At 44.7% G+C, this 24,639-nt stretch overlaps 1 protein-coding gene across 7 annotated transcripts in view; it reads left to right on the top strand.

Moving 5' to 3' along the window:
- LOC113449433 (vigilin-like) overlaps positions 1-24,639 on the top strand; it is a 92,462-nt gene that overhangs the window by 44,139 nt on the left and 23,684 nt on the right. For 6 of the 7 annotated variants that reach the window (XM_087916982.1, XM_087916983.1, XM_087916984.1 and 3 more), the window contains 10 exons: positions 1,604-1,683; positions 2,271-2,383; positions 2,635-2,783; positions 4,828-5,043; positions 6,409-6,615; positions 9,047-9,262; positions 14,007-14,213; positions 18,613-18,720; positions 21,540-21,644; positions 22,478-22,556. In XM_087916982.1, the coding sequence (XP_087773108.1) occupies positions 2,308-2,383; positions 2,635-2,783; positions 4,828-5,043; positions 6,409-6,615; positions 9,047-9,262; positions 14,007-14,213; positions 18,613-18,720; positions 21,540-21,644; positions 22,478-22,556 (1,363 nt within the window). In that variant the 5' untranslated portion in view covers positions 1,604-1,683; positions 2,271-2,307. Of the gene's footprint in view, positions 1-1,600; positions 1,684-2,270; positions 2,384-2,634; positions 2,784-4,827; positions 5,044-6,408; positions 6,616-9,046; positions 9,263-14,006; positions 14,214-18,612; positions 18,721-21,539; positions 21,645-22,477; positions 22,557-24,639 lie in introns of all 7 variants that reach the window. The other variant, XM_087916985.1, reaches the window with a different exon arrangement.

Raw genomic sequence — 24,639 nt, 5'->3', positions numbered from 1 at the left:
TGGCTGATGAGGAAGAGGAGGAACAGCTGGGTCCTGTGCCTGAAGTGAGGATGCGCAGAAAGCAGAGGAGAGGATAGCAGTGGAGATCTGTGGGCTGATCCTTGGGAAGGGAGAGCCAGTGTTGCTAGCGAAGCAACTACCCTAGCTCTGGGGATAAAATGAAGGGGACGGAGCTGAATAGATATGGCAGACAACTATTCATCTCCCGGCTGGCCAGACTTATTAGCCTGCAATGAGAGAGAAACTTTTTGCCTGGGCTGCCGGTGCTCCTAATAAAGGAATCTTTTGAATTCGCATCAGAGGATTTGTTGTATTTGGGGAGCTGGGTCAGAACACTGTTATTCTGTAGCTAGAAGTTGCAACAGCACTGAAAAATAGTGATTTATGACAGATCTTCACATTTACGACCTTTGCAACATATCCCCATGGTCACGTGATCAAAATTCAGGTGCTTGACCACTGGCATGTACTTATGACAGTTGCAGTGTCCCATGGTCATGTGATCACCATTGGTAACCTTGCCAGCTGGTTTCCCGCATGCAAAATCAATGGGGACAGCCAGATTCGTTTAACGACTGCACGATTCACTTAACTGCAACAATTTTATTTACAGTTGTGGCAGAAATGGTCGCAAGATGAGGTGTAACTCACTTAACCGCTGCCTTGCTTAGCAACAGAAATTTTGGAGTTCAGTTGCAGTTGTAAGTTGAGGATTACCTATCTAGCCACTTTTACCTCCTGGAGTCTCTTAACTGTAGATCTCAGTTTTGGCGCTCAATTTTGGATGCCAGAATCCAGTTTACCACTTTAGTGAAGAACAATTCTAGTTGCATCCAAAAAGATGTAAAAGTGAGATTTCATTTTAAAGAGGCCCTTAGTTCCCTTACTTTTTTTTAGACTGTTCTGGCTTCATGGCATTATTTAATGGTTCTATTTCTTATTTTTATTTATTTATATTCTGCCTTTTTTATAAACAACTCATACTCCCTCCTCCTGTTTTCCTCACAGCCACCACCCTGTGAGGTGAGTTGGGTTGAGAGAAAATTATTGGCCCAAAGACAACCCAGCCAGCTTTCATCTCCAAGGCAGGACTAGAATTCAGTCTCCTAGTCATTGGCTCAAGGTCGCCAAGCCCATTTCCATGCCTAAGGCTGGGGTAGAACTCATAGTCTGGTGATTGGCCCAAGTTACTCAACTTACTTTCATTGCCTTGGGTGGGACTAGAACTCACAGTCTCCCAGTTTCTAGCCTGGTGCCTTAACAGTTGACCAAACTATCTCTATCTCAAGAGAGACTGCTTATTTTTTAGATTGCATTGTAGATTTGTTTTCTTCTGATCATGAGGACTAGAAGCCCAACTGCCTAATAGTTTCCTTCAGGTTCCTGACTGAATTCTGGAGGTGCAGGAAGGGAGATATCCTAGAGCAAAGATAAGTTTTTGCGGAAGGATAGATAACACACTCCCATAATCTTTAAATACATCTTCCATTGCTATTCTGGTTACCTGTGGTATAGCTTACTTTGGGGCTGGGGGGAGGGGGCTCTTGCACCAGATGGGGGCATGTTTCATCCTAAAAATGATGGTATTCAATTATCCCAGCAGGACCAAAGCTGCTGTCACGCTGAAGCGCCACAGGTAGCCTTGTTTCGGACGGACCTTTCCGGCATTTGACCCTTTTGCAGGTAAGCCAAGGGCGCTGTATTTTGCTATGGAGGTAGTAAGAGTGGGCAGCTGGCAGAGCATTGATGATTGTTCTAGGATGTAAAAGCTGATGTAAAATCAGCGAATGTGATCGCTGCACTTGATTGCTCATTGTAAAAACAAAGCATTGGGCAAGGCAGAACATGTTTGAAATTGGGATGGATCCATGCTGATCATTTAGCGGAGCTGAGCTGGTATCTTGTGTGTAAATACCAGCCATGTTCAGGGTTGAATAATGCCTCTTCCAAAGGAGTTTGGCCAACTTTCCTTTCCTTTCCTTTCCTTTCCTTTCCTTTCCTTTCCTTTCCTTTCCTTTCCTTTCCTTTCCTTTCCTTTCCTCTCCTCTCCTCTCCTCTCCTCTCCTCTCCTCTTCTCTCTTCTCCCTCTTTCTTTCTCTCCCTCTTCTCCTCCCTTCCTCTCTCCTTCCCTCCCTCCTTCTTTCCCTCCCTCCCCCTCCCTCCTTCCACCTCTTTCTTCCCTTTCTCTCTGTCTTTGTTTCTTTTTCTTGTTTCCTCCCTCCCTTTTGTTCTTCCCCTCCTCCCTCCCTCCCTTCTTTCTCTCTCTCCAGTGGAATATCGGAAACGCACAAATCTGGGTTTGAAACAATGAGTTCGGTCGCCGTGTTAACACCCGAGAGCTTTGCTGAGCACCGCAGCGGCCTGAGGGAAGAAGAATCACAAGGTGAGAGGGTCTCGCCGGTGGAAGATGTGGCACAGAAAGGACATTCTCACAGCCAATGAGAGGCAAAACCGATCATAAGTCACTTCTTTCCAGTGCCCCTGTAACTTTGGTCACTAAATGGCCGGTTGTAAGTTGAGGACTACCTCCTACACTATTTAATTGAAGTCCACTCAAAGGAGCCATTGTCTTTATACATTTCTCTCATTCTGTTCTTTTGATATTGGTTTCCTTGTGGTCTCTGTTCCAAGCAGGTGGTGTCCCAGAAGATGAGGCCTACATCCCAACTTACTTGGAAGCTTTCCCACCGCTCCCGGAAAAGGGGGCTCCGGGGGAAAGATCCAGTGAGTTCACAGGAGTATGGAACAAAATCCGGCCTATCAAATCTTCGGTCATCACCCAGGTGAGTGCACGGAGGAGGTGGGTACAGCGTGCGGCCTGGTGTGATCTCTCACAGAAAAGGAACGTGTGGGTTGGAAGCAACCTTTGCCAATCTGGTTTCCTCCCAAGTGAGTAGACTTCCGTGCCCAGAATTCCTCAGGCAGCATAACTGTGGCTAAGAATTCTGGGAGTTGGTTCACGTACCTGAAGGGCATCCAAGCTGCATAAGGTTGGTCCAGAACATTAGGAGTCAGTGGGGCATATCCTGGGGGTAATGAAACCATTTGCAATGGCTTGTTGAGAATCAAGGATCCAGTTTGGGCCTGAACACTGCTGGGATCGCTTTCATAAAACACAACAGACTCTGTTTTTAATCAATAAAGAAGAAGAATTGTAGCTCGCATTTGAAATGAGGAATCCTTGGTGCTCCCTGAGCTTGGTTGTTTTCTTGCAGATATTTCATGAACCAAACTAGGTAATATCATCAGGGCTAATGCAGTGCAGTGTTTCTAACTAGCACTGATGATGTTACCTAATTTGGGTCATGGAACACCTGCAAGAAAACAACCAAGTTCAGAGAGCACCAAGGATCCCACAGTTCTCCTCCTCGTCCTCCTCCCAAACCTTACTCCCTTCTCGTATTGAAGATGCAACCTAATTTGAGTAAGGAAACCTCTGCGAGAAAACAATAAGCTCAGAGAGCACCAAGGATCCCACAGTCCTCCTCCCTCCCTTTCTCCTCCTCCTGCTCCTCCACCCCACACACCGTACACCCTTCTCGCACTGAAGATGTTACCTAGTTTGGGTAACAACCAAGTTCAAAAAGCACCAAGGATTCCCTAGAGTCTGTTTTTTGTAGGGATGTATGGGTTTAATGGCACTGTTGGAGACTAGGAAGACAGATAATTGGGTCAAACCATTTAAGAGCCACTGGCCTGGAAAATTAATCATAAGACAGGAAAATGAAAAGACGGAATTACAATATTCCCCTTCCATCCCCAATCCCTGGTTTAAAATCTCTAGATTGAATTCTGCTTAGAAAGAGGTACATAAATTGCGGGGCAAGGGCTTTTGTGCATCTTGCTGTGATAACCATGGAATTAGTTAGAGAAAACTTTCTCAAACTCAGCAACTTTTTAAGAAGGGTGGACACCAAATCTGGTGCCCCTCCCTCCCACCCACCCCCACCCCCGGCAAAGAAGATGGTATCCTGGATCAATTCTTTTGGTGAATAACAGAGTAGGAAGGGAATTGGGAGGTCTTCTAGTCCAATCCCCTGCTCAAGCAGGAGACTATAGGCATGGTGGCAAACCTTTGGCATGCAGAGGTGGCACACAGAGCCCTCTCAGTGGGTACACTGTCGCCAGCACCGTCATCAGCTGGTCTTCAGGTTTCTGGTGGTTTCCGGTGCACACCAGCTGGTCTTTGTGAGTGCTGGAGTGCTGGAAAACAACCTGAAAACAGGCTGTTTTCCAGGCTATTTTCAGGCCATTTTTCAGGCTGTTTTAGGGCTGTTTTAAGGCTATTTTTGGCCCCAAAATGCCCTGAAAACAGCCAGGAATACAACTCAAAAAATGACCTGAAAACATCCTGAAAATGGCCCCAAAACAGGCTGTTTTTCAGACTGTTTTCAGGCCAAAAACATCCCCAAAATGGCCCGAAAAACGGCCCCAAAACAGGCACGCACATGCATGCCCATGCATGCATGTTTGGCCACTCAGTGCTTAAAAGGTTCACCATCATTGCTCTATAGCATTCCAGACAAGTGGCTGTCCAGTCTCTTCTTGAAAGCCTCCAGTGATAGCGTACCCACAACTTCTAGAGGCAAGCCATTCCACTGGTTGCTTCTTCTCACCCTTATGAAATTTCTCCTGATTTCTAGGTTGGTTCTCTCCTTGCTTAGTTTCCACTCTTGCTTCTTTCTAATCCTGCCTTCAGCTTCTTTGGAGGATGGGTTGACCCCCCCCCTCTTCCTTGTGGCATCCCATTAGGGTTTCCTTTTGGACCCAGTAAGGTCCGTCTGGAAATGTAGTGATCCAACCACTGTGCCCGGTTCTTCTTGGCAGGTGTTTCACGTCCCTCTGGAAGAGCGACGCTACAAGGACAACAGCCAGTTTGGAGAAGGTGATGAAGCCAAAGTCTGCGTGGACATTATGCAGAAGACGGGGGCTCATATTGAGCTTTCCTTGGCCAAGGACCAGGGCCTGTCCATCATGGTGACTGGCAAACTGGACTCTGTGATGAAAGCACGGAAGGAAATTGTCGCTCGGCTTCAGACCCAGGTGACATGTCAACCTTTTTCCACAGGGCCATTGCGACGACGGTTCTCCATGTCCTTCTCCCAATCCAGCACTTAAAATATTTACAATTTGTGCAAAAAAAATCGGTTATAATATTGAATTGGCTAAATGGCAAAAACTTTGGACCACAAATAAAAAAATAACACTGGCTACAGCTTATAAAGAAAATCTTTATAAGATCTTTACAGGTGGCATCTTCTGCCAGCAAGGCTTTCTAAAATGTTTAAAAATGTATCTCCAGATTGTTGGAATTGTAAAGGTGTACCAGGCACATTTTTTCACATGTGGTGGACTTGCAATGCTGCAAAAAATATTGGAGACTGATTCAAACATGAATAGAACAAATGATGGGAGAGTGTATTCCATGTAAACCGGAATTTTTTTCTTTTTAGAATAATATCAGAAAAATTAAAAAAGGAAATATATCTAAGGTACATGTATTGATGGCGGCTAGAATAATATATGCACAATATACTAGAATAATATATGCACAATATTGGAAAAATGGAAATATACCTCCAGAAATGGAAACAATAAGAAAAATTATGGCACGTGCAGAATGTGATAGGTTAACTTTAGAAATAAAAGACAAAGGAGAGTCTAAATATTATAAAACATGGAGTAAATTTTATAAATGGTTATATAATAGAAGACAAGGTCGGAATACTAGTAGTTATGACTAGATTAATTAGTAATTAATAAGGAGATTATAAATGATGAAGTAAAATGTATTTATATATAACAAGAATAAGTTGGATGTATTGTGTTGTATTCGCATAATTAAAATTAAAAATGATTTTTTTAAAAACATTACAATTAACTTTATGTAGGGGGTTCCAGCATAACACACCGACTTTGTAGCCGGCCTTCAAAAACTGGCACAGCAACGTTGGATCTTTTGTAGAAGGCTGCCCTTCAGCAGAGTCTTGCCATTGGCCAATCGACTCAGTTCTGCTGGAGCACCTATGAACAGTCTGGGGCCTACAGATGTTGACCTCTAGTTCTCCTCAGGCTAGGCAGCATTCGGTAGTCTTATGACATCTGCAAGGACTGTTGTGGCCTTCTGGCAGCCAAATTAGATGAGGAGGCGACATGGGAGTTGGGGCAATCTGAGAGCTCTGAGGGGGAAGAAGTAATGGAGCTGTCAGGGATAGAGACAGAGGTGGAGCCTGGGCCATCCATCAGCTCTCAGATGGCCACTGTGAAGTAGCAGAAGATGACTTCAGCCAGGTTCTCTTCAGAGTTGACATCTTCACCTTATATAAATTCCTGCTCTTCCTCTTTTTTCTAGAGAGTCTGCCCTCTCAAACGCTTCAATCCCTCTCCACAATTGCCTCCTTTCCACAGGCTTCAGCTACTGTCACAATCCCCAAAGAACACCATCGCTTTGTGATCGGCAAGAACGGCGAGAAACTGCAGGAGCTCGAGCTAAAGACGGCCACCAAGATCAACATCCCACGACCCGAGGATCCCAGCAGCCAGATCAAGATCACGGGCACCAAAGAAGGCATTGAGAAAGCACGTCATGAGATCTTGCTCATCTCAGCAGAGCAGGTGAGTAGCTGGGCGCCTCTCCTTCTCTCCAAAGGCAACAGGGTGGAGATGTGGAGGTTCACAGGAGATTATTTTGAATGTCTTCTGCAATTGATGCTGCAATGTCTTGATTCTAAAACGATAAGCCGGCACTCCCAGAGACAAGTGGCATAGATTGTGCTCTTAATTTCACCAAGAGTTAACCAAATGCACCTTTAATGAGTACTTGTGTCTATTTTTTCCCCCTAAAAGGTAAGGAAGTATTCTTATGCGTTATTTTCTTCTTGATTTCGGAAGAGCTGCTGTTGCTGTCATTTTTTTTTCACAGCAGGCTTGCAGTGAAAATAGCAATAGTACTTAGACTTATATATCGCTTCACAATGCTTTTACAGCCCTCTTTAAGTGGTTTACAGAGTCAGAATCTTGCCCCCCAACAATCTGGGTCCTCATTTTACCCACCTCGGAAGGCCAAGTTAACCTTGAGCCTGGTGAGATTCAAACTGCCAAATTGCAGGCAGCTGGCAGGCAACAGAAATAGCCTGCAGTACTGCACTCTAACCACTGCGCCACCCGACTCTTAAATAAATCAATGTTTACAGGTAATCTTCGGTTAATGAGCGCAACTTAGCCCAAAATTTCTTTGCTTAAGTCAAACTCACTGAACTGCCCTGAGATGGTGGTTAAGGGAGTCTTACCACATTTTATGACCTTTCTTGCCACAGTTCTTAGGAGAATCACTGAAGTTGATAAGTTAGTAACACAGGCTGATAAGTGGCTCCCTGTTGACTTTGCTTCTCTTCTCAGAGCCAGAGTGGCTGGGATTGTGTTGGAGAGAAGAGTGGCAGGGGGAGGAGTCAAATGGGGAATTAGTTTAGAATCTCAACGTAGTCAGCAAGAGGACAAAATCCAATCTCCTTTGAATGCTGTCAAACCTTACCTAGTTTACTCAGGTGCAGACTGTTAGTCTGAGATGATTCCTATGCTTGTCAGAAAATGTCCTTGTCAGAAGGGTCCCAAAAGGGGATTATATTATCTTGGGTCACTGCAACCGTTCTAAATAAGAGTCAGATGCCAAGCATCCTGAATTTTGATCCCAGGGATGCCACAATGATTATCAGTATGAAAAACAGTTATGTCGTTTTTTTCAGTGCCACTGTAACTTCAAAGAGTCACTAAACGGATGGTTGTAAATCAAGGACTACTTATACAGTCATACATGGCACTAGAAAATTGAAGGTTATTACGATCATCTCCTGTGTGTTTGTTTGAGAAGGGAAGGAAGGTGTTATGCCTCCATTGGAGTCTGAATCTGAGAGGAAAGATGAACACTGACAGAAAGCGGGAAAGAGGCTCTGTTGGCTGTGGAGGAAACTGGTGAAGGTCAAAGTCAGCTGGGTAGAGCAGGAGAGAGGTAGAACAAGGGAGAGGGGGTTCAGGTGAAGATAAAGGCCCATCTCCTCCTCATACTAGGGTGTGTTTGGACTGGAGTATCTGCAGCCAGAGGCTGTTGCAGGTTCATGTGAGAGCTTTTCTCCAGGCCAGAGAGTAAACGGGACGTTGGGACAAAATTGGAGCAAATAAAGGGACTCATACCTGTTCTCTGGCTGCGTTGCCTTCATGCCACGCCCCAGGTCACCACAAAAGGCCTACTGTAATAGCTTTGCATGTGTGCAAAAAATGAACCAGACTTCCAAGGTCAAACTCGGAGCCCGTTTGGTCTAGTAGTTTAGGCACCCGGCTAGAGAAATTGGGAGACCATGGTTCAAGTCCCGCTTTAGCCATGAAAGCTAGTTGGGTGACCTTTGTTCTCTCTCAGCCCAACACATGTCACACATTTGTTAGGAAAAGAAGAGGAAAGTATGATGGGTATGTTCTCCATCTTGAGTTACAGGTAGCCCTTGACTTACAACAGTTCATTTAGTGACCGTTCGAAGTTACAACAGCACTGAAAACAAGTGGCTTATGACCATTTTTCACACTGGTGACTGTAGCAGCATCCCCATGGTCAGGTCATTTGCATTCAGCTGCTTGATAATTGTTCCTATTTATGAATGGGGTGCTGGGATTAGGTGACCCTCTTTTGCGACCTTCTGACAGACCGAGTCAACGGGAAAGCTAGATTCATTTAATAACCAGGTTACTAATTTAACAACTGCAGTGATTCACTTAATATCTGTGGCAAGAAAGGTCGTAACGTGGGACAAAACTCCCTTAACAAATGTCTCACTTAGCCACATAATCTCTGGGCTCAACTGCGGTCGTGAGTTGAGGACCACCTGTATTTATAAAAATAATAAAGGCGGGATACATATAAAACGTGCTTTTTTCAAGAGGCAACTGGACTTCCATGTTTTTCTTTGAAGATGTTTCACTTTTCATCGAAGAAGCTTCTTCAGCTCTACCTATGTTCATCTCTAGTCAGGCTGAAGCTTCTCTGTGGTTTTCCTTTTAGGACAAACGAGCAGTGGAGCGCTTGAACCTGGAGAAGGTCTTTCACCCATTCATCGCTGGGGCTTTCAACAAAACAGTCCAGGAGATCATGCAGGAGACAGGGGCACGCATCAACATCCCCCCGCCCAGTGTCAGCAAGGATGAGATCATCATTACTGGAGAGAAGGAACCTGTCTCCCAGGCTCTTCTGCGTATCCGCAAGATCTACGAGGAGAAGGTAGTGTTTGAGAGATCTCTTGGGGCTCGTCTACACTGTTGGAGTATCTGTCACCATATTTCTTATTCCGCTCTGGCAGCAATTTTCTTCCCTATCTCCTCAGTTCCCATCTCTTCTCAGAGCCAGAGTGGCTGGGATTGTGTGGGGAGACATTGGCAGAGCAAGGGAAAGGAGTTAAATGGGAAATTAGTGTAGAACAGGGGTATCAAACACAAGGTCCGTGGGCCGGATCTGGCTCGTGATGTAGTTGGATCTGCCCCCGCGGCCATCCTGGAAAATGTAAGGAGACAGCCCTCTTCCCTTTGGCCAGGTCCATCCAATGAGAAGAGGAAACATTAGGCCAGTATGGCTTTGGCCCATTGTATCCAATGCAAAGAGGAAACTAGGTAAGGGCAGATATTTCTCTGATCACAATGAAAATATGTCTGCTGAAAGAAGACTCTGCATGGGCAACCAGAAGGGTATCCGGCCAGTAAACACTCAGCTCCATTCAGTTCCCCAGACTCCACCCCGCAAGGGATTATGGGGTCATTGAAAGAAGGCAAAATTCCATGTCTTGTATTCTGGGGTGACAAAGAACTTTTTCCATGTGACTCCCTTTAGGTAGTTCTGTCATATCCTCTTTAAGCTGTCTTTTTCAGGTAAATATTTCCAGATGCTTTAATATTCCATGGCCTTGCCATACTTTACATAACACCATCTGTGGTTTTGCTGAGCAGAGTTTTGGATGTCTGAGTAGAGAAATGGCTAATAATCCTAGGACAAATTTGGGGGAAGGGAGGGCTTGGATAAAGGATATGACATTTGCAAAAGCCTTTGGGCCTAACACTTCCTTTGAAGCTGCATTTTTTTCTACAATATTTTGGTCACCAGGAACTGTAAAACTATGACAGTGACATGGAAATGGTAAGAGGGGCATTGGAGGTTGAAATTTCTGCTCCTTTTCTTCTCAGTTTGGAATTTTAAAAGATATTGTTATAATATACTTGCTCATATGCTTTACAACTTACAGAGATTTGTTTAATGGCCGTTCTAAATTATTACAACAGCATTGAAAATGATTGCTATTTGTGATGCTCCCAACTGGCTTCCAAGAAGAAAAGTCAATGAAGGAAGCCAGATTTGCTTAATGACTGTATGATTCACTTAACAACTGCACTGATTCGCTTAGCAATTGTGGCAAAAAAGGTTATAAAATTGGGTGTGACTCAGTTAATCACTTTGCTTACCAATGAGAAAAAATCAGGTCCCAATCATAGTTGTTAGTCAAGGACTATTTCTAAGGGGAAAATTTGAGTGCCCACTCGGGAGAGGCTTAGATGTGATCAGGAGTGGTATTTAGCCAGTTTGGATAGGTTCTTGCATCTGGGTAGGGAAGATTTTGACTGGTTCGGAGAGCTGGTAGGGAAAATTGTGACTGGCCCTGCGCCCCTGCCTCTGTTCTTACCTCTCACCTCACCTATGTTCTGTTGTTTCTTAGATCAGCTGATTCGCGTGGCAAAGTGGATTGCCGTGTCTCAGCTGAGCTAAGAAACAGCTGATGGTCGATGTTGCTGTTATCTGTGTGTGTGCGAATTGCATGTTTGGAATGCATGGCAATGCAAGAAACAGCTGATAGTGCTGCTGTTACCTGCGCGTGCACAAATTGCACGTTTGCCACATCCAGCAATGTAAGAAACAGCTGATGGTCGGTGTTCTTGTTATCTGTGTGTGTGTGTGTGAATTGCGCGTGTGGTAGGCCTGCAATGCAAGAAACAGCTGATGGTCGGTGTTTTTGTTATCTGCGCATGTGTGAATTGTGTGTGTGATAGGCCTGGCAATGCAAGAAACAGCTGGTGGTGTTGCTGTTATCTGTGCATGCGCGAATCATGCATTTGGTGTGCCCCAGGGAAGGTAAGAAACAGCTGATGGTTGCTATTTGTCCAATTTGTGTGCACAGAAAGCAGAGAGCAGGAGGCAGAAATGTTCAGCCAAGTCTTCTCCTTCTTATTTTGTCAGCCCAAAGGTGGAGGGGGGGGGAAGGCACATACGTGGGCAATCACCCTGTCTGTACAGCATCGGTCATGTGACTGGGTGGGCGTGACCAACTCATCATCACTCACAGCAAGGTGCTATCGAGTTAGTCACTCCCACCAAGCCATACCCACAGAACCGGTGGTAAATTTTGAATCCCATCGCTGAATGTGATGGCTTACCCATCGATGGGAAACCCAATCAAACAACCAGGATTTGTTTCTGCAGAAACCACAGTCTTTCCATTCTTAGGAGTCATCAATCCTCACATTTTTGCTGCCTGCTGTTAGTTGAACAAAAACTTGGCAGTTTGCTAGGCAGGCAGTTTCAGAGTAATGACCTATGTTTTTATATCTGTTACCTAAGTGATTCTTGGTAGAGAAAACGAGAAAAAAACACTTACAAAAGGAGAAGAAAGAATAGAGGAATTTCGAGGTAGATAAGCATTTCATGCTAACCTTCCTTCTTAGTATGAGAAGAAATGGGAATATTTCTCACATAGGCCATAATAACTCTCTTTCAACCAGAATATAGCACCTGGTTTTGCAACTGGTGTGTGGTGTGTGTGTATTTAAACTTTCCAATGTTGTTCAAGCCATAAGTCTGATATTTATGCTGCTTGAGATCAGCTACTGTCAGTCTTGCAAGGGAGGCCAGACAGAAAACACAACTAACTCTTTATTGTAAGGTTACTGTCAAGCTCATTTTAGGATGATTGCATTAATTGGAACCTGGCAGTTACCTTAACAGAACCTTGGAAATCCCAAAATATATTTCTTCCCCATCATGTTTAAAGCCCAAGAAACTAAAGAGGATCACTTGATACAGACATTTGTCACATCCCCATTGTTACTCTGGTCTAAGCTCAGGGGTGGGATTCTGCTGGTTCGGACCAGTCCAGGAGAACCTCTAGCTCTGAAGATTAGCTGGGAACGAACTAATTCTCTCCGACAGTCATGTGGGATCACCCACCTACCCCTGCGCTGTACTAACCTTTATCATCCCAGCTGATCAGCATGGAAGAACAGATTGCTGCTCCTCAGCTGTGTTATTGCCTCAAAATAACATAGCAGGTAAGGATTTTTGCATTGGTGTTCACATGTGCAAAGCACGCGATCACTGAACCGGTTGTTATACCAGCAGTGTCTTACCCCTGGCTAAGCTGCCTCTTATCTGATCGTTACCCTGGCTGCAGTACTTCCTGTCTTCAAGGCCATTCCTACATACCAGTACATCTGATTCAGGGTTATCACCTACTGTGACCTGCCTACTTTGCACTTAAAGAAAAACCCTTCCTCAGTTTGGTCAAGGGCACCTTTGCAGGTAGTCCTCGATGTATGACCACAGTTGAGCCCAAAATTTTATCGCTAAGCCAGGCAGCTTAGTGAGCTTTGCTGCATTGTATTTATTATTTCTTCGTTAAATGTATCAGCCACCCATCTTAACATAGGGTAGTCTTTTACGCCCTTTCTTGCCACGGTTGTTAAGCAAATCACTATGGTTGTTAAGTTACTAACACAGCTGTTAAATGAATCTGGCTTCCCCATTGACTTTGTTTCTCGGAAGGTTGCAAAAAAAAATAGAGGCACATGACTCTGGAGACTGCAATTGTCCTAAATACATGCCAGTTGCCAAATGTCTGAATTTTGATCACATGATCATGGGGATGTGGCAAAGGTCGTAAGTGTGAAAAACAAGTCATAAGTCACTTTTTTCACTGTCTTTGTAACTTTGAACTGTCACTAGACGAACAGTTGTAAGAGGTCTACAACTGTTCATTTAATGACTGAAGTTACAATCGCACTGAAAAATGTGACTTAGAGCAATAGCAATAGCACTTATATACTACTTTACAGTGTTTTACAGTCCTGTCTAAGCGGTTTAAAGAATCAGCATTTTCCCCCAGCAATTTAGGTCCTCATTTTACTGACCTCGGAAGGATGGAAGGCTGAATCAACCTTGAGACTGATGAGATTTGAACTGCCAAAATGCAGGCAGAGGTCGACAGTCAGTAGGCTGCAGTACTGCACTCTAACCACTGCACCACCGTGGCTCCTGGTCATTTTTCACATATGACCATTGCAACATTCCCATGGTCACATGATTTATATTCAGATGCTTGACAACTGGGTCACATTTCTGATGGTGGCAGTATCCTGTAGTCATGTGGTCCATCTTTTGCAGCCTTCTGACAACTGATGTCAATGGGGAAGTTAGATTCACTTAAAAATCAGGTTACTAATTTAACAACTGCAATGATTCAGTTAACAAATGTGGCAAGAAACATGTTGTAACATGGAACAAAACAAATACCTTAAATTTTGGGTTCAATTGTGGTCGTAAGTTGAGGACTACCTGTATGCTGGACCAGTCTTAGTGTTAAAATTTCCATTTATATATATAGCACCACAGACAAACCAAGAGTACAGTCACCATGTGCTTTACTGCTCAACTGTAACAGGAAATGGGAAACTCTGCTTAGAACAAAAGAGTGTAGTGTATATACCATAGATCCAAATTTGTAAACACTGCTGTTTACTGGCTGAATATTACTGTAGTTGTTGCATAGAAATACATCCCAACAATGAATTCCAACACTTACCCGGATATGCTCCAGACCATGTGAGTAAACATCAGCCCGGTGAAAAAGTGAAGGATTGTTCGTAGGCTAAGAATGAAGGTTGGCTTTGCATCTTTTTCTGGTTCGAAGTTGCCTCTGACTGTCTTTCAGAAGCGCAAGACCACCACCATCTCTGTGGAGGTAAAGAAGTCCCAGCACAAGTACATCATCGGCCCAAAAGGAAACACCTTGCAGGAAATCCTAGATACCACAGGAGTCTCGGTGGAGATGCCGCCCCTTGAAAGCAGCTCTGAAACCATCATTCTGCGTGGAGAGCCAGACAAACTGGGGCCAGCCCTAACTCAGGTCTATGCCAAGGTAACCATCTGCAAAGGTTGCACAAAGGTCTAGTAACCCGGGGACATTTGACATGGGACTAGCACTTAGCCGCCAAGGACCTTGTTTGGTGTGCCAAAGACAACAAAAGAAATCTGGCTTTCCACCTAGAATTTGCATAAGTTAACTGAAAACAACATGCATATAAACTTTAAAGACCAGCTAAGTAAAAATGTTGGATCTGTGCAGAAGGTGTATTTTTCTGTCTCTGCATATTTCCTCTCATTTTTTTCCTTTGGTTCAATACCTGCTGTTTTGTTTAAAATAAAGTGGTGTTGTGTCAAGCAGGCTCCATTTGGTTTAGATCAGTGGTCGCCAACTGGTGGGCCGCAAAAAAAAAATTGGTGGGCCGCAGAAGAAATGTCCCCCCCAAAAACAATTAATCTGGGCCGCACAGTTCTTGCACCTCCCGGCTCTCCAAGGGACCCCAGAATCAGGCTCCTGAGATGCACGCATCAACCAACTCCTATACCCGGCGGCGGCAACAACAGTCCCCTTCCCCAGCGCCCACTGTCAGCTCTTCCCCATTAGTTCTCTAGCTTTGAATTGCTCCCGGCTCTCTCTCTTTCCTCCCCCCTCACCCACGTGCAGGCAGGAAAGGAAAGGGAGATGGAGCCGTGCACAGCTCTCCCCTTTTCCAGCCCTTGCTACCTCTCCCAACAAGCTTCAGAGATGCCGGCAAAGCCGCCACAGTTGTAGTGTCCTGAGTTGCCTTAGCATGCTTGGTTAGTTAAGAATTGCCCTACCCAGAGAAGGAAGTGGTGCTGGAGGAGGCGGTGGCAGTAGTGGAGAAGCAAGCAATTCAGGGCGCTACCGCTGTGGTGGCTTTGCCTGCATTTCCGAGGCTTCGAAGTTGGGAGAGGCAACAAGGGCTGAAAAAGGGGAGAGTGTGCAAGGCTCCGTCTCCCTTTCCATTCCTGCCTGCACATGGGCGGGGAAGGTGGGGGAGGAAAGAGAGAGAGCCGGGAGCAATTCAAAGCTAGAAAACTAATGGGGAGAGCTGACAGTGGGTGCTGGGGGAGGGGACTGTTATTACCGCCGCCACCATGTGTGGGAGCGTGCATCTCAGGGACCTGAGCCAGGAGGCAAGGGAACTGCAAGCGGGAGCGTTTGATGATTTCGAAGAACTCCTGGAACACGGTAGATTGGCATTTTGTACATCTCAGTGAAAGAGTGAGCTTTATTTTGTCTCCTTTCCTCCCCTGGTAATGCGAGAGATGCTTTCTCTCCCCCCCCCCCGCCCCCAAATAATCACTGGCTGTGGCTGGGTTTGGTAGCGAAGTGCTAAAGTGAGAAAAGTGCCCCTAGGGACACCGTTCCTTGCCTGTCTCCAGGTGACGCTGGAAGAGCCCACCCCCCCACCAGCTTTTCCTCAGCTGCAGATCTGAGCCTCTCAATCCTCCACCCGGGATCTGAAAGGAGCTCCCACTTTCTCCCCCTCCCCAAATTAATCACCAGGAGCTGCAGTCCTTCTGCAGGAAGATGCCTGCTGAGAAGCTCCTGGAGTGGCAGCCAAGGGGCGCTGCCCCCCCAAGGAGAGCAAAGCCCCCTTTCTGCCTCTGCTTCTCCCCGGCAGTTGCCCCAGGCCCCTCAGCTCAGACATGCACACACACACACACCCCACCCACTCTTTTGTCTCTTTGGAAGGTGCCAGGTGGGGGGGTGGCTTCCAGCCCAGAACGTTTTATTTTGTTATCATCAAGCATTTACATTTTTGTTATAATTTAATAAGTGTGTGTGTGTGTGTGTGTGTGTGTGTGTATACATGTGTGTGTGTGTGTGTGTATCATGTATGTATGTGTGCTTTATTTGGGTATTTTCCCACGTCATTATAGTTGTGCTTTTAAAGTTGTAGCAACGTTTCGGCAGAATCTCATCTGCCATCATCAGGCTTCTATATTGTGTTCGTCTGTGATGCACAGGGGACTTCATATATGCACCCCTGTGCATCATGCCCTGCCACATACGTTGGACAGACCAATAGAAGAATAAGTACCTGCCTAGATGAACACAAAAATGCAGTAAAAAAGCTGGAACACACTTCCTCACTAGTCCAACACCTGAAAGCTACAGGTCATAGCATCGACTTCAATGGCACCAAAACCCTAGCCACAATAGAAAACCCCAGCCACAGAATTATTAGAGAAGCCATAGAGATTGAAAAAAGACTTGAAAGCATGAATAGAAGAGATGACTCCACCAGACTGTCAATTATCTGGAAGCCTGCACTTTCAAACAAACAAATCTCCACACCACAAGCCAGCCAAACCCCTGGGCACAAACAGACTCCCTCTGATACCTCCAGCTCAAACACATCCCAACCAGGCACCCAGATGAAACCTAGCTTCCTAATAAATGATAGCTGTCTTCTGTCTGTTTTGTAGGTTTTTTTTGTCTTGATTGGCTAGCAACATTGTGTTTCCTGTATTGGAGGCTTTTAGTGCGGCTTGGCCTCACTAAAAGCCTCCAATACAGGAAACACAATGTTGCTAGCCAATCAAGACAACCCCCCAAAACAGACAGAAGATATTAGAAACATCAATCAAGCAGAACACAGCAAATTCCAAGACCAATAAACACAGACCAAGACTCCCAACCAATCAGGATGAAGAAAAAACCATTCTGGCACAGCAATAGGCTAGCCCCAAATTTAAAACAGAAACGGCTGTGAAAGTCTGACTCATAGACGAACACAATACAGAAGCCTGATGATGGAAGATGAGATTCTGCCAAAACTTTGCTACAACTTTAAAAGCACAACTATAATGACGTGGGAAAATACCCGAACAAAGCTGAATACCATACATATAAATACCGGCGAAAACTTAAGAAAACACACACACACACACACACACGTATATGTATAAATTTATATTTAACATAAACAATTATATTAAATATATTAGCTTTTTTAAAAAAAATCATATTAGTGGTCCTCGGGATTTAAAAGTATGAGTTTGGTGGTCCCTGAGATCCAAAAGGTTGGCGACCCCTGGTTTAGATGATGGTGAATTTGGCCATTGTAAGTCACGAACAGGATGTGGTGTCCTTGTGAACTTAGTAAATTGTGTTTTTTCAGGAAACCACATTCAACCAACAGAGGAGTAGCGATAGGCAGTCTTTGGATGGTCAAAAATGGCACTTAAATGGGAGGGGGGAGAATGTGGGGCCATTTTATCTAATGAAACATTGGGGTTTTGGAGAATTTCTTCCCCCTATTTTTAACAATGACATTTTTGAACTTAAAATACTTTGTTTCCTTTGTTTCCTAACTAAAAATGGGGGTGTGTGTGTTTGATTTTCACCAAAATTGGAGGGGGTTGAGGGACACCCCGAAAATAAGACCTGGCATGTTTTTAGGTGTGCCTAATATAAGCCCTACCCCCCAAATAGGCGCTACTTAAGAGCTTACAGCTGGTCGCCCATCCATTCTGTCTTGTTGCTAGCGGTGCCGCACCCACTAGGCAAGGCTGGGGGATGGAGCTGCCCCACGTGCCCTGCACCGGCTTACCTCAGTGTTCCTACAGCCAGGCCATCCTCATGGCGGCAACACCAGCAGCCATGTACAGAGGAGCCCATGTCGCTGCTGACATACTTCTTCTGCTTGCTTGCCGCTACAATGGAGCAGGAGACCGAGTGGCACACTAGTGCCACAGCCGTGAGATGAGGCAGGTGTTGGGGCGTGGGTGGTCTGGCTGAGGGGTGCATGGCACAGCTCCACCCTCCCACTTTGCCTCGTGGCCGCAGCAGCGGTGCATTGCTCGGCTTCCTCCTCTGTTGCGGTTGTGAGCAAGCAGAAAAAGTGGGCTGGTGGTCATGCAGCGTCCTGCTGGACGGGGCTGCCGGAGGTGAGACAGGTGCTGGGGCATGGGTGGCCTAACTGCAGGGGCCCTGAAGTAAGCCAGTGCGGGGCATGTGGGGCAGCTTCATCCCCACCACCTCCTGCCCCACTGTGAGTAAGCAGAAGAAGTGTGTCTCTCGTGTATGGGAAAAAAATAAGACCCCCCCCCAAAAAAATAAAAATAAGCCCTAGTGCTGATTTTGGGGCCCAAAAGAAAATAAGACCCAGTCTTATTTTCTGGAAAACACGGGTATGTGAATCGCAGAAGCTGAAGATTAACCAACTCTGGCTTAGTGTAATTGGCTAACTTGCTCATCTAATTAAGAAAAAAATAAATAAACATGGTGATAATGCGACAATCATGCCATTATGCCATCTGGAGGCAGAATGCTAGTATTGCAGCGCTAAAAATGCTGGCATAAAAATGTGCCGGTTTTGGTATCTAACTTGAAAGGAGACCTGTCTGTAGCCAGCTTTTCAAAGTCACTCTTGTGAATGAAGCCGGTAAATGCTTCTCGCCATCCTGTCCCTTTTCCCTAGGCGAAGAGTGTGATGGTAGCTGAAGTAATGGCCCCAGCCTGGTTACATCGTTTTATAATTGGGAAGAAAGGACAGAATATTGGCAGAATTACCCAGCAACTCCCTAAGGCAAGTATTCCTAAAATAACAAAGCTATAAATAAAACAGAGAGTAAAATCTCTGGTTTAATGTATGAAATATTATTTAAAAATAAAAGTACTCCTCTCCCTTGAGGAGACTGGAAAAGCAGGAGCTAAATTTGAATAGTCTATTGAACTCTTTGCCCCTCTCTTTATAGAACATAGAAGACCATAAATATCGGTGTATCGGTTAGTATAGTCCTTGACTTACAACCATTCATTTAGTGACCATTCAAAGCAGTGGTGGTATGCTACCGGTTTGGACCAGTTCAGCCAAACCGGCAGTAAAAAAAGCCTTTGAGAATCAGCTGAGAGGATGAAAAATAGCTTTTCTCTTCTTTATCCTCTCAGCTGATTGGAGCTGCAGGCCTCAGCTGGTGCGGAGAAAGCTGCGTGTGCATTAGGGACACACATGCGATCACTAAACCAGTAGTGGAACAGGTAGGATCCCACTGCTAATTCAAAGGTATAACAACACTGAAAAAAAAGGATGTCATCGCCCCATAAAAACTAAACAATGCTAGTTGAGACCTGTTGGGATACACTTAGACTTAGGATAACTTTATTGTCACACTGAATGTACATTAATCGACATACATTAAAATGAAATTTCGATGCATTTCGATATATATATATATATATATATAGATCTTTGGTTGTTCGGGTTTTCTCCCGCGTAAGATTTGAAGTATCTAGGCAACGTTTCGATGAAGTCTCATTCATCATCTTCAGGCTTCTGTCTCCAGCTCTGTGCTTCTCAGAGTAATGGAGATTGCAGCTGCTTCCTCCTTTTAACTGCCAGTGGGGTGGAACTTGATTGGGTGGGGCTTGGCTGTGTTCTGATTGGGTGGGGGGTGTTCTCATTGGTAGGGGTTTGGCTGTGTTCTGATTGGTTGGGGTTAGCCGTGTTCTGATTGGTTGGAGGCGTGTTCTGTTCAGGAGGGGGCTTGGTTGTGCTCAGGTTAGTTTTAGTTGCTGGGGGATTTGAGCTGGAGAGTTGTGATCTTGCTGTTTGGCTTCTAGTTCGTGGTCCTGCTGCATCTTCATAGTGGGTGTTGGTTTGCTTCATGTATGGCTCAGAGGGGTTTGAAGTGGTAGTGATGCAGCTGCAGTGCAGCTTCTGGTCCATGGTCGTTTCTCATTTTCTGAATGGGTGGGAGTCTGTTTTCTACATGGAAGTGTGGTGGTGGCATCTTGTGTGGCTCTCATGGGTGTGGGTCCAGTGTCCTTCTTCATGTTAGGTACTCGTCTGTTCATGAGGGCGGGTTTCCAAATGGCTGGAAGGTGGGAGGTGTCATCTCGTTTGTTCATGCTGTGTGGGCGTTTTTCTATCTCTATGGCTTCTCTGATTATTCTGCTGTTGAAGTGTTCGGTTTTGGCGATAGTTCTGGTATTTTTAAAATCAATTTCATGTCCTGTGGCTTTGAGGTGTTGGACCAGGGAAGAGGTCGTTTCTTCTTTTTGATTGAGTTCTTATGTTCTTCAATGCGTGCGCTTATTCTTCTGTTAGTTTGTCCAATGTATGTGTTAGGGCAGGCTGTGCAGGGATTTCGTATACTCCTTGGTTTTCTAATTCGATTTTGTCTTTGGGGTTTCTTAGGATGGTGGATATTTTTTTGTTTGTGCAGAATGCTGTTTTGATGTTGTGTTTTTGGAGGATCTTGCTAATTTTGTCTGTAGTGCCTTTTATATATGGGAGGAGGGCTTTTCCGTTTTCTTGTTCTCTGTCTTGGATTTTGGTTGGGGCTTCTTTTTGGATTAGGTGGGTAATCTTCTTTCTTTGGAATCCATTGGCTGTAAGTACGTTGGTGAGAGTGTGTAGTTCGGTTTTTGGTGTTGTTCATCGGCTAAGCATTTTGTTCTGGAGATGAGTGTCTTGGCTACGGAATTGATCTGTGCTGGGTGGTGGTGTGAGAGTGCATGTAGATAGCGGTTAGTATGTGTTTTCTTCTGGTAGATGGTGTGTCCTAGGGAGCCATCGGATCTTTTGTATACCAAGACATCTAGGAAGGGAAGTTGATTGTTGGCTTCTGTTTCCATGGTGAATTGTATTTTGGGGTGTAGACTGTTGAGGTATGTGAGGAAGTTGTTCAGTTTTTCTTTCCCGTGTGGCCAGATTATGAAGGTGTCATAATATATATAGTGAGAGATATATATATGGTGAGAGAAACGAATCTTGTGAGTTTACCAGATGAATGGCATTGGGAACAAAGCTGTTATAGAATAGCCATAGCACTTGCACTTATATACTGTTGTACCGCTTTATAGCCCTCTCTAAGTGGTTTACAGAGTCAGTGTATTGCCCCCAACAATATGGGTCTTCATTTTACCCACCTCGGAAGGGCAGAAGGCTGAGTCAACCTTGAGCCTGGTGGGATTTGAACTGCCAAATTGCAGGCAGCTGGCAGTCAGCAGAAGTAGCCTGCAGTACTGCACTCTAACCATTGTGTCACTGTGGCTCATCAGGTAGTCCTGCTAGAAATATTTCAAAAACCTCCTCCGAGAGGGGAGCAATGGAAACAGGCTGTGAAGTAGGTGTGTGTGGGTCTCTAACAATGTTTTGAGGTCTAAGCACATAGCGCTCATAAGCAGTATCTTGAATAATGGGAGTCGAGCTTCCTATAATCTTCTTGGCTGTCCTCATCCCTTTCTGTAGGGACTTTCTGTCTGAGGCACTGCTGCCACCAAACCAAACCAAGCAGTGATGAGTTTGTTAAAACACTCTCATTTGTGCCTCTGTAAAAAGTGGCCAGGACAGAAGGAGAAAAACATGCAACCCTTCTTGGTAGTAGACTTTCTTTCTTTTAGGTTCACATTGAATTCACTGATGGCGATGAGAAGATTACTCTAGAAGGACCCACTGAGGAGGTGGAATTGGCCCAAAACCAGATTCAAGAAATCATTCGGGACCTGGTGAGTCCTCTTGTGAATCTTACATGTACTTTCTCTTTCTTTGTCAGACTCCTCTCTATAGCAGGAAGAACAAGCCTTTTATATCCAGGTCAATAATTTATCTGTAGCTAGTGATATTAGGAGTGTCCCCTGTAGGAGAGATGATGCGGAACTATTTTTAGAAGAGTGTGCTTAAAACACCAAATACTTTCCTTTTCCATGTGTTATTTTGCCTCTTAAAACTTTCTTGTAAACGAATCCAGAAATTGGAGCCCTACCTATTCAAACGTGCCGTAGAATTCCAATGAGAAAGCTGCAGTTCTGTGGCTTATCTCTGCCTCCCACAGTTTGATACCAGCTTTTGCCATGTTGTGAATGGGGGTGATGGCTCAGTGGTTAAAAGAAGCTGGGCTTGTCGGCTGGAAAGGTGACAGCTCAGGTTCGACACCCAGCACTGCGCAACAGGGTGCGCTCGGTTCCTTGCTCCAGCTCCTGCCCACCTAGCAATTTGAAAGCATGCAAACGCGGGTAGATAAATAGGTACCACCAAGAATCTCAGAAGAGCTTTGTTGTTGCTAGGATAAGTAAATCATAGATTCAAAGGACTAGAAGGGACCTTGGTGGTGAGGGAAGTGAGAGAGTGTGCCTGACCAGTTCGGTTTTACATTAGCATGGGAGCCTCCAAACCTGGCAACGGGAAGACTTCAATTCCCATGGCTGGCTGGGGAATTCTGGGAGTTGAAGTCTGCAAGTCTTCAGCGTGATTTCTGACGCCCAAGATAGAATCTGACTTGTCTGAGGCTCCATGTTTGTCTTGCAAGTCTTGTGTCTCACCACCCCGTTCTCTTCTGCAGCTCAGACGGATGGACTACACTGAAGTGCTTATTGACCAGAGATTTCATCGTCATCTGATTGGGAAAAACGGAGCTAACAGTGAGTCTAGAGAGCAATGAAACAACCCTGAGGGATTTGAGGTGTCTAGAGCAGGGTTAATTTTCCCAGCAATTACTGTGAGATTGAAGCACACACACACAACACTAGATAACAACTAAATCTTTTCTGTTAACATTTCCTTGAGTGTTCATGGAGATTCTCAGTCATCCAACATCCATGATTTGTCCCAAAAGGTTCTTTTTCAAAAGACAGCTGGACTTTGTTTTATCTTGAAGATGTTTCGCTTCTCATCCAGGAAGCTTCTTCAGTTCAGTTTAAGAACTGAAGAAGCTTCTTAGATGAGAAGCGAAACGTCTTCAAGAAAAAATAGAGTCGAGTTGCATTTTGAAAAAGCACCTTTGGGATTTCCCAGGATGACCAATAAGTGACGGAAGCCAAGTTCTCGCTTTTTTGCTTCCTAAAGAGGTTAACCAGTCGGCCCTTTTCCTCTTCCATATTGGGTGTTAATCTTTTTTTCAACTGCGACCCAGATTCTCATCTGCGTGACTTGGCTCAGGGCTATGGGTAGCATTTTCGCTTCCGCCTTTTTATTTCCCCATCAACCCACAAAATAAATTGATCTCGCTCCAACCCTGTATTGTAGGTTATCTTGACAGAGAGATTAACTCGGGCTCCCAGGTATTTTTGTGGAGGGGAGTATATTCTTTTTAAAAAGATCTGATCAACTCTCACAGACAAAAGTAAAATCTCTTGGCCTTTGCTCCCTTTCTGACAGTTTTAAGGCTCCCTCTGGTGTATTACTATAAAATTTAACTACTCAAAAGGAATACGGTAGTCCCCTACTTACAAAAGTTCATTTAGTGACCATTCGAAGTACAATGGTGCTGAAAAAAGCGACATGGCTGTTTTTCACGCTTGTTGCTGCATCCCTGTGGTCAAGTGATCTAAAGTCAAATGGTTGGCAACTGGCATGTACTTATGAAAGTTGCAGTGTACCTTTTGTGATTTTCTGATAAAGTCAATGGGGAAGCTGGATTCACTGAACAACCATGTTACTAACTTTTAACAACTGAAGTGATTCACCTAACAACTGTGGCAAGAAAGATCATAAAATGGAGCAAAACTGACAAGATTGCAACTACCTTGCTTAGCAACAGAAATTTTTGGGCTCAGTTGTGGCCGTAAGTTGAGGACTGCCTCTATAATAAAAAAAATTAGCCTTTAAAGAGCCATGGACAGCATGTTATTTTTCTTTTGGTGTGCAACTTAAGAGCAGAAAGAATGAAGATTTATGGAGGCAGAGAGAATGAATGACATCCTTGTCTTTTTCTAAAATCTAGCTGTCTTGACTTAGCAACAGAAATTTGGGTTCAGTTATGGTTGTATGTTGAGGGTTATCTGTATTTATTTTTACCTAAACTCTTAATTGTAAAGAATTTGTTGGTTTTGTTCACGGGGTTCACCCCAATTCATTTTTTTAGTTTTAGGGGATCACAACCAAGTTAGAGAATTCCTAATTATTAATGATCCCCAGAGGAATGTCGGCAAAGAAGCAGCCTGTTATCAAAATAAAATGCTTATTCTTAATTAAATCATGTGACCCGTTCCATGAGAGGAAGGGTTCACTACGAAGGGTTGCATGGGAAAATTTAAGAGTTGGTTCTACTTTTTTCTGTGCTGCAGTGATGCGTTCAATAAAACTTTGCTTTGGGGATTTTAAAGTTTCTTTGTATTTTCACAAGAGCCTCAGTGGCACAGTGGTTAGAGTGCAGTACTGCAAGCTACTTGTCATGTCCCTTTTGGAATCTGATTCCAACAGGGAGTGGGAGTGTGGTTGTGGAAGAAACTGGGGAAGGGCACAGTCTGGCTGGGCAGAACAGGAAAGAGGTAGAGCAAGGGAGAGGGAATTCAGAGGAAGACCCAGGCCCCCTTCATCCTAGAGCATGCAGAGAGGAACGGAGAAGGGAGCAATGTGAGTTGCGTGGTTTACTGGGAAGGAAACGGCCCTGATTCTCTTCATTAGCTGCAGCTGTGAATACAGAGTTTAAAAAGGGAAGCTGCGCATAGCAAGTTGTTGGGAGCAAGTTGTGAATTTATCTGGTATTGTTGTGGCTTATCTGTG

This window comes from Pseudonaja textilis, chromosome Z, assembly GCF_049901715.1.
Source record: "Pseudonaja textilis isolate UNSWEBS1 chromosome Z, rPseTex1.2, whole genome shotgun sequence".
Lineage (NCBI taxonomy): Eukaryota > Metazoa > Chordata > Lepidosauria > Squamata > Elapidae > Pseudonaja > Pseudonaja textilis.
This window is presented reverse-complemented; position numbering and strand designations above follow the sequence as displayed.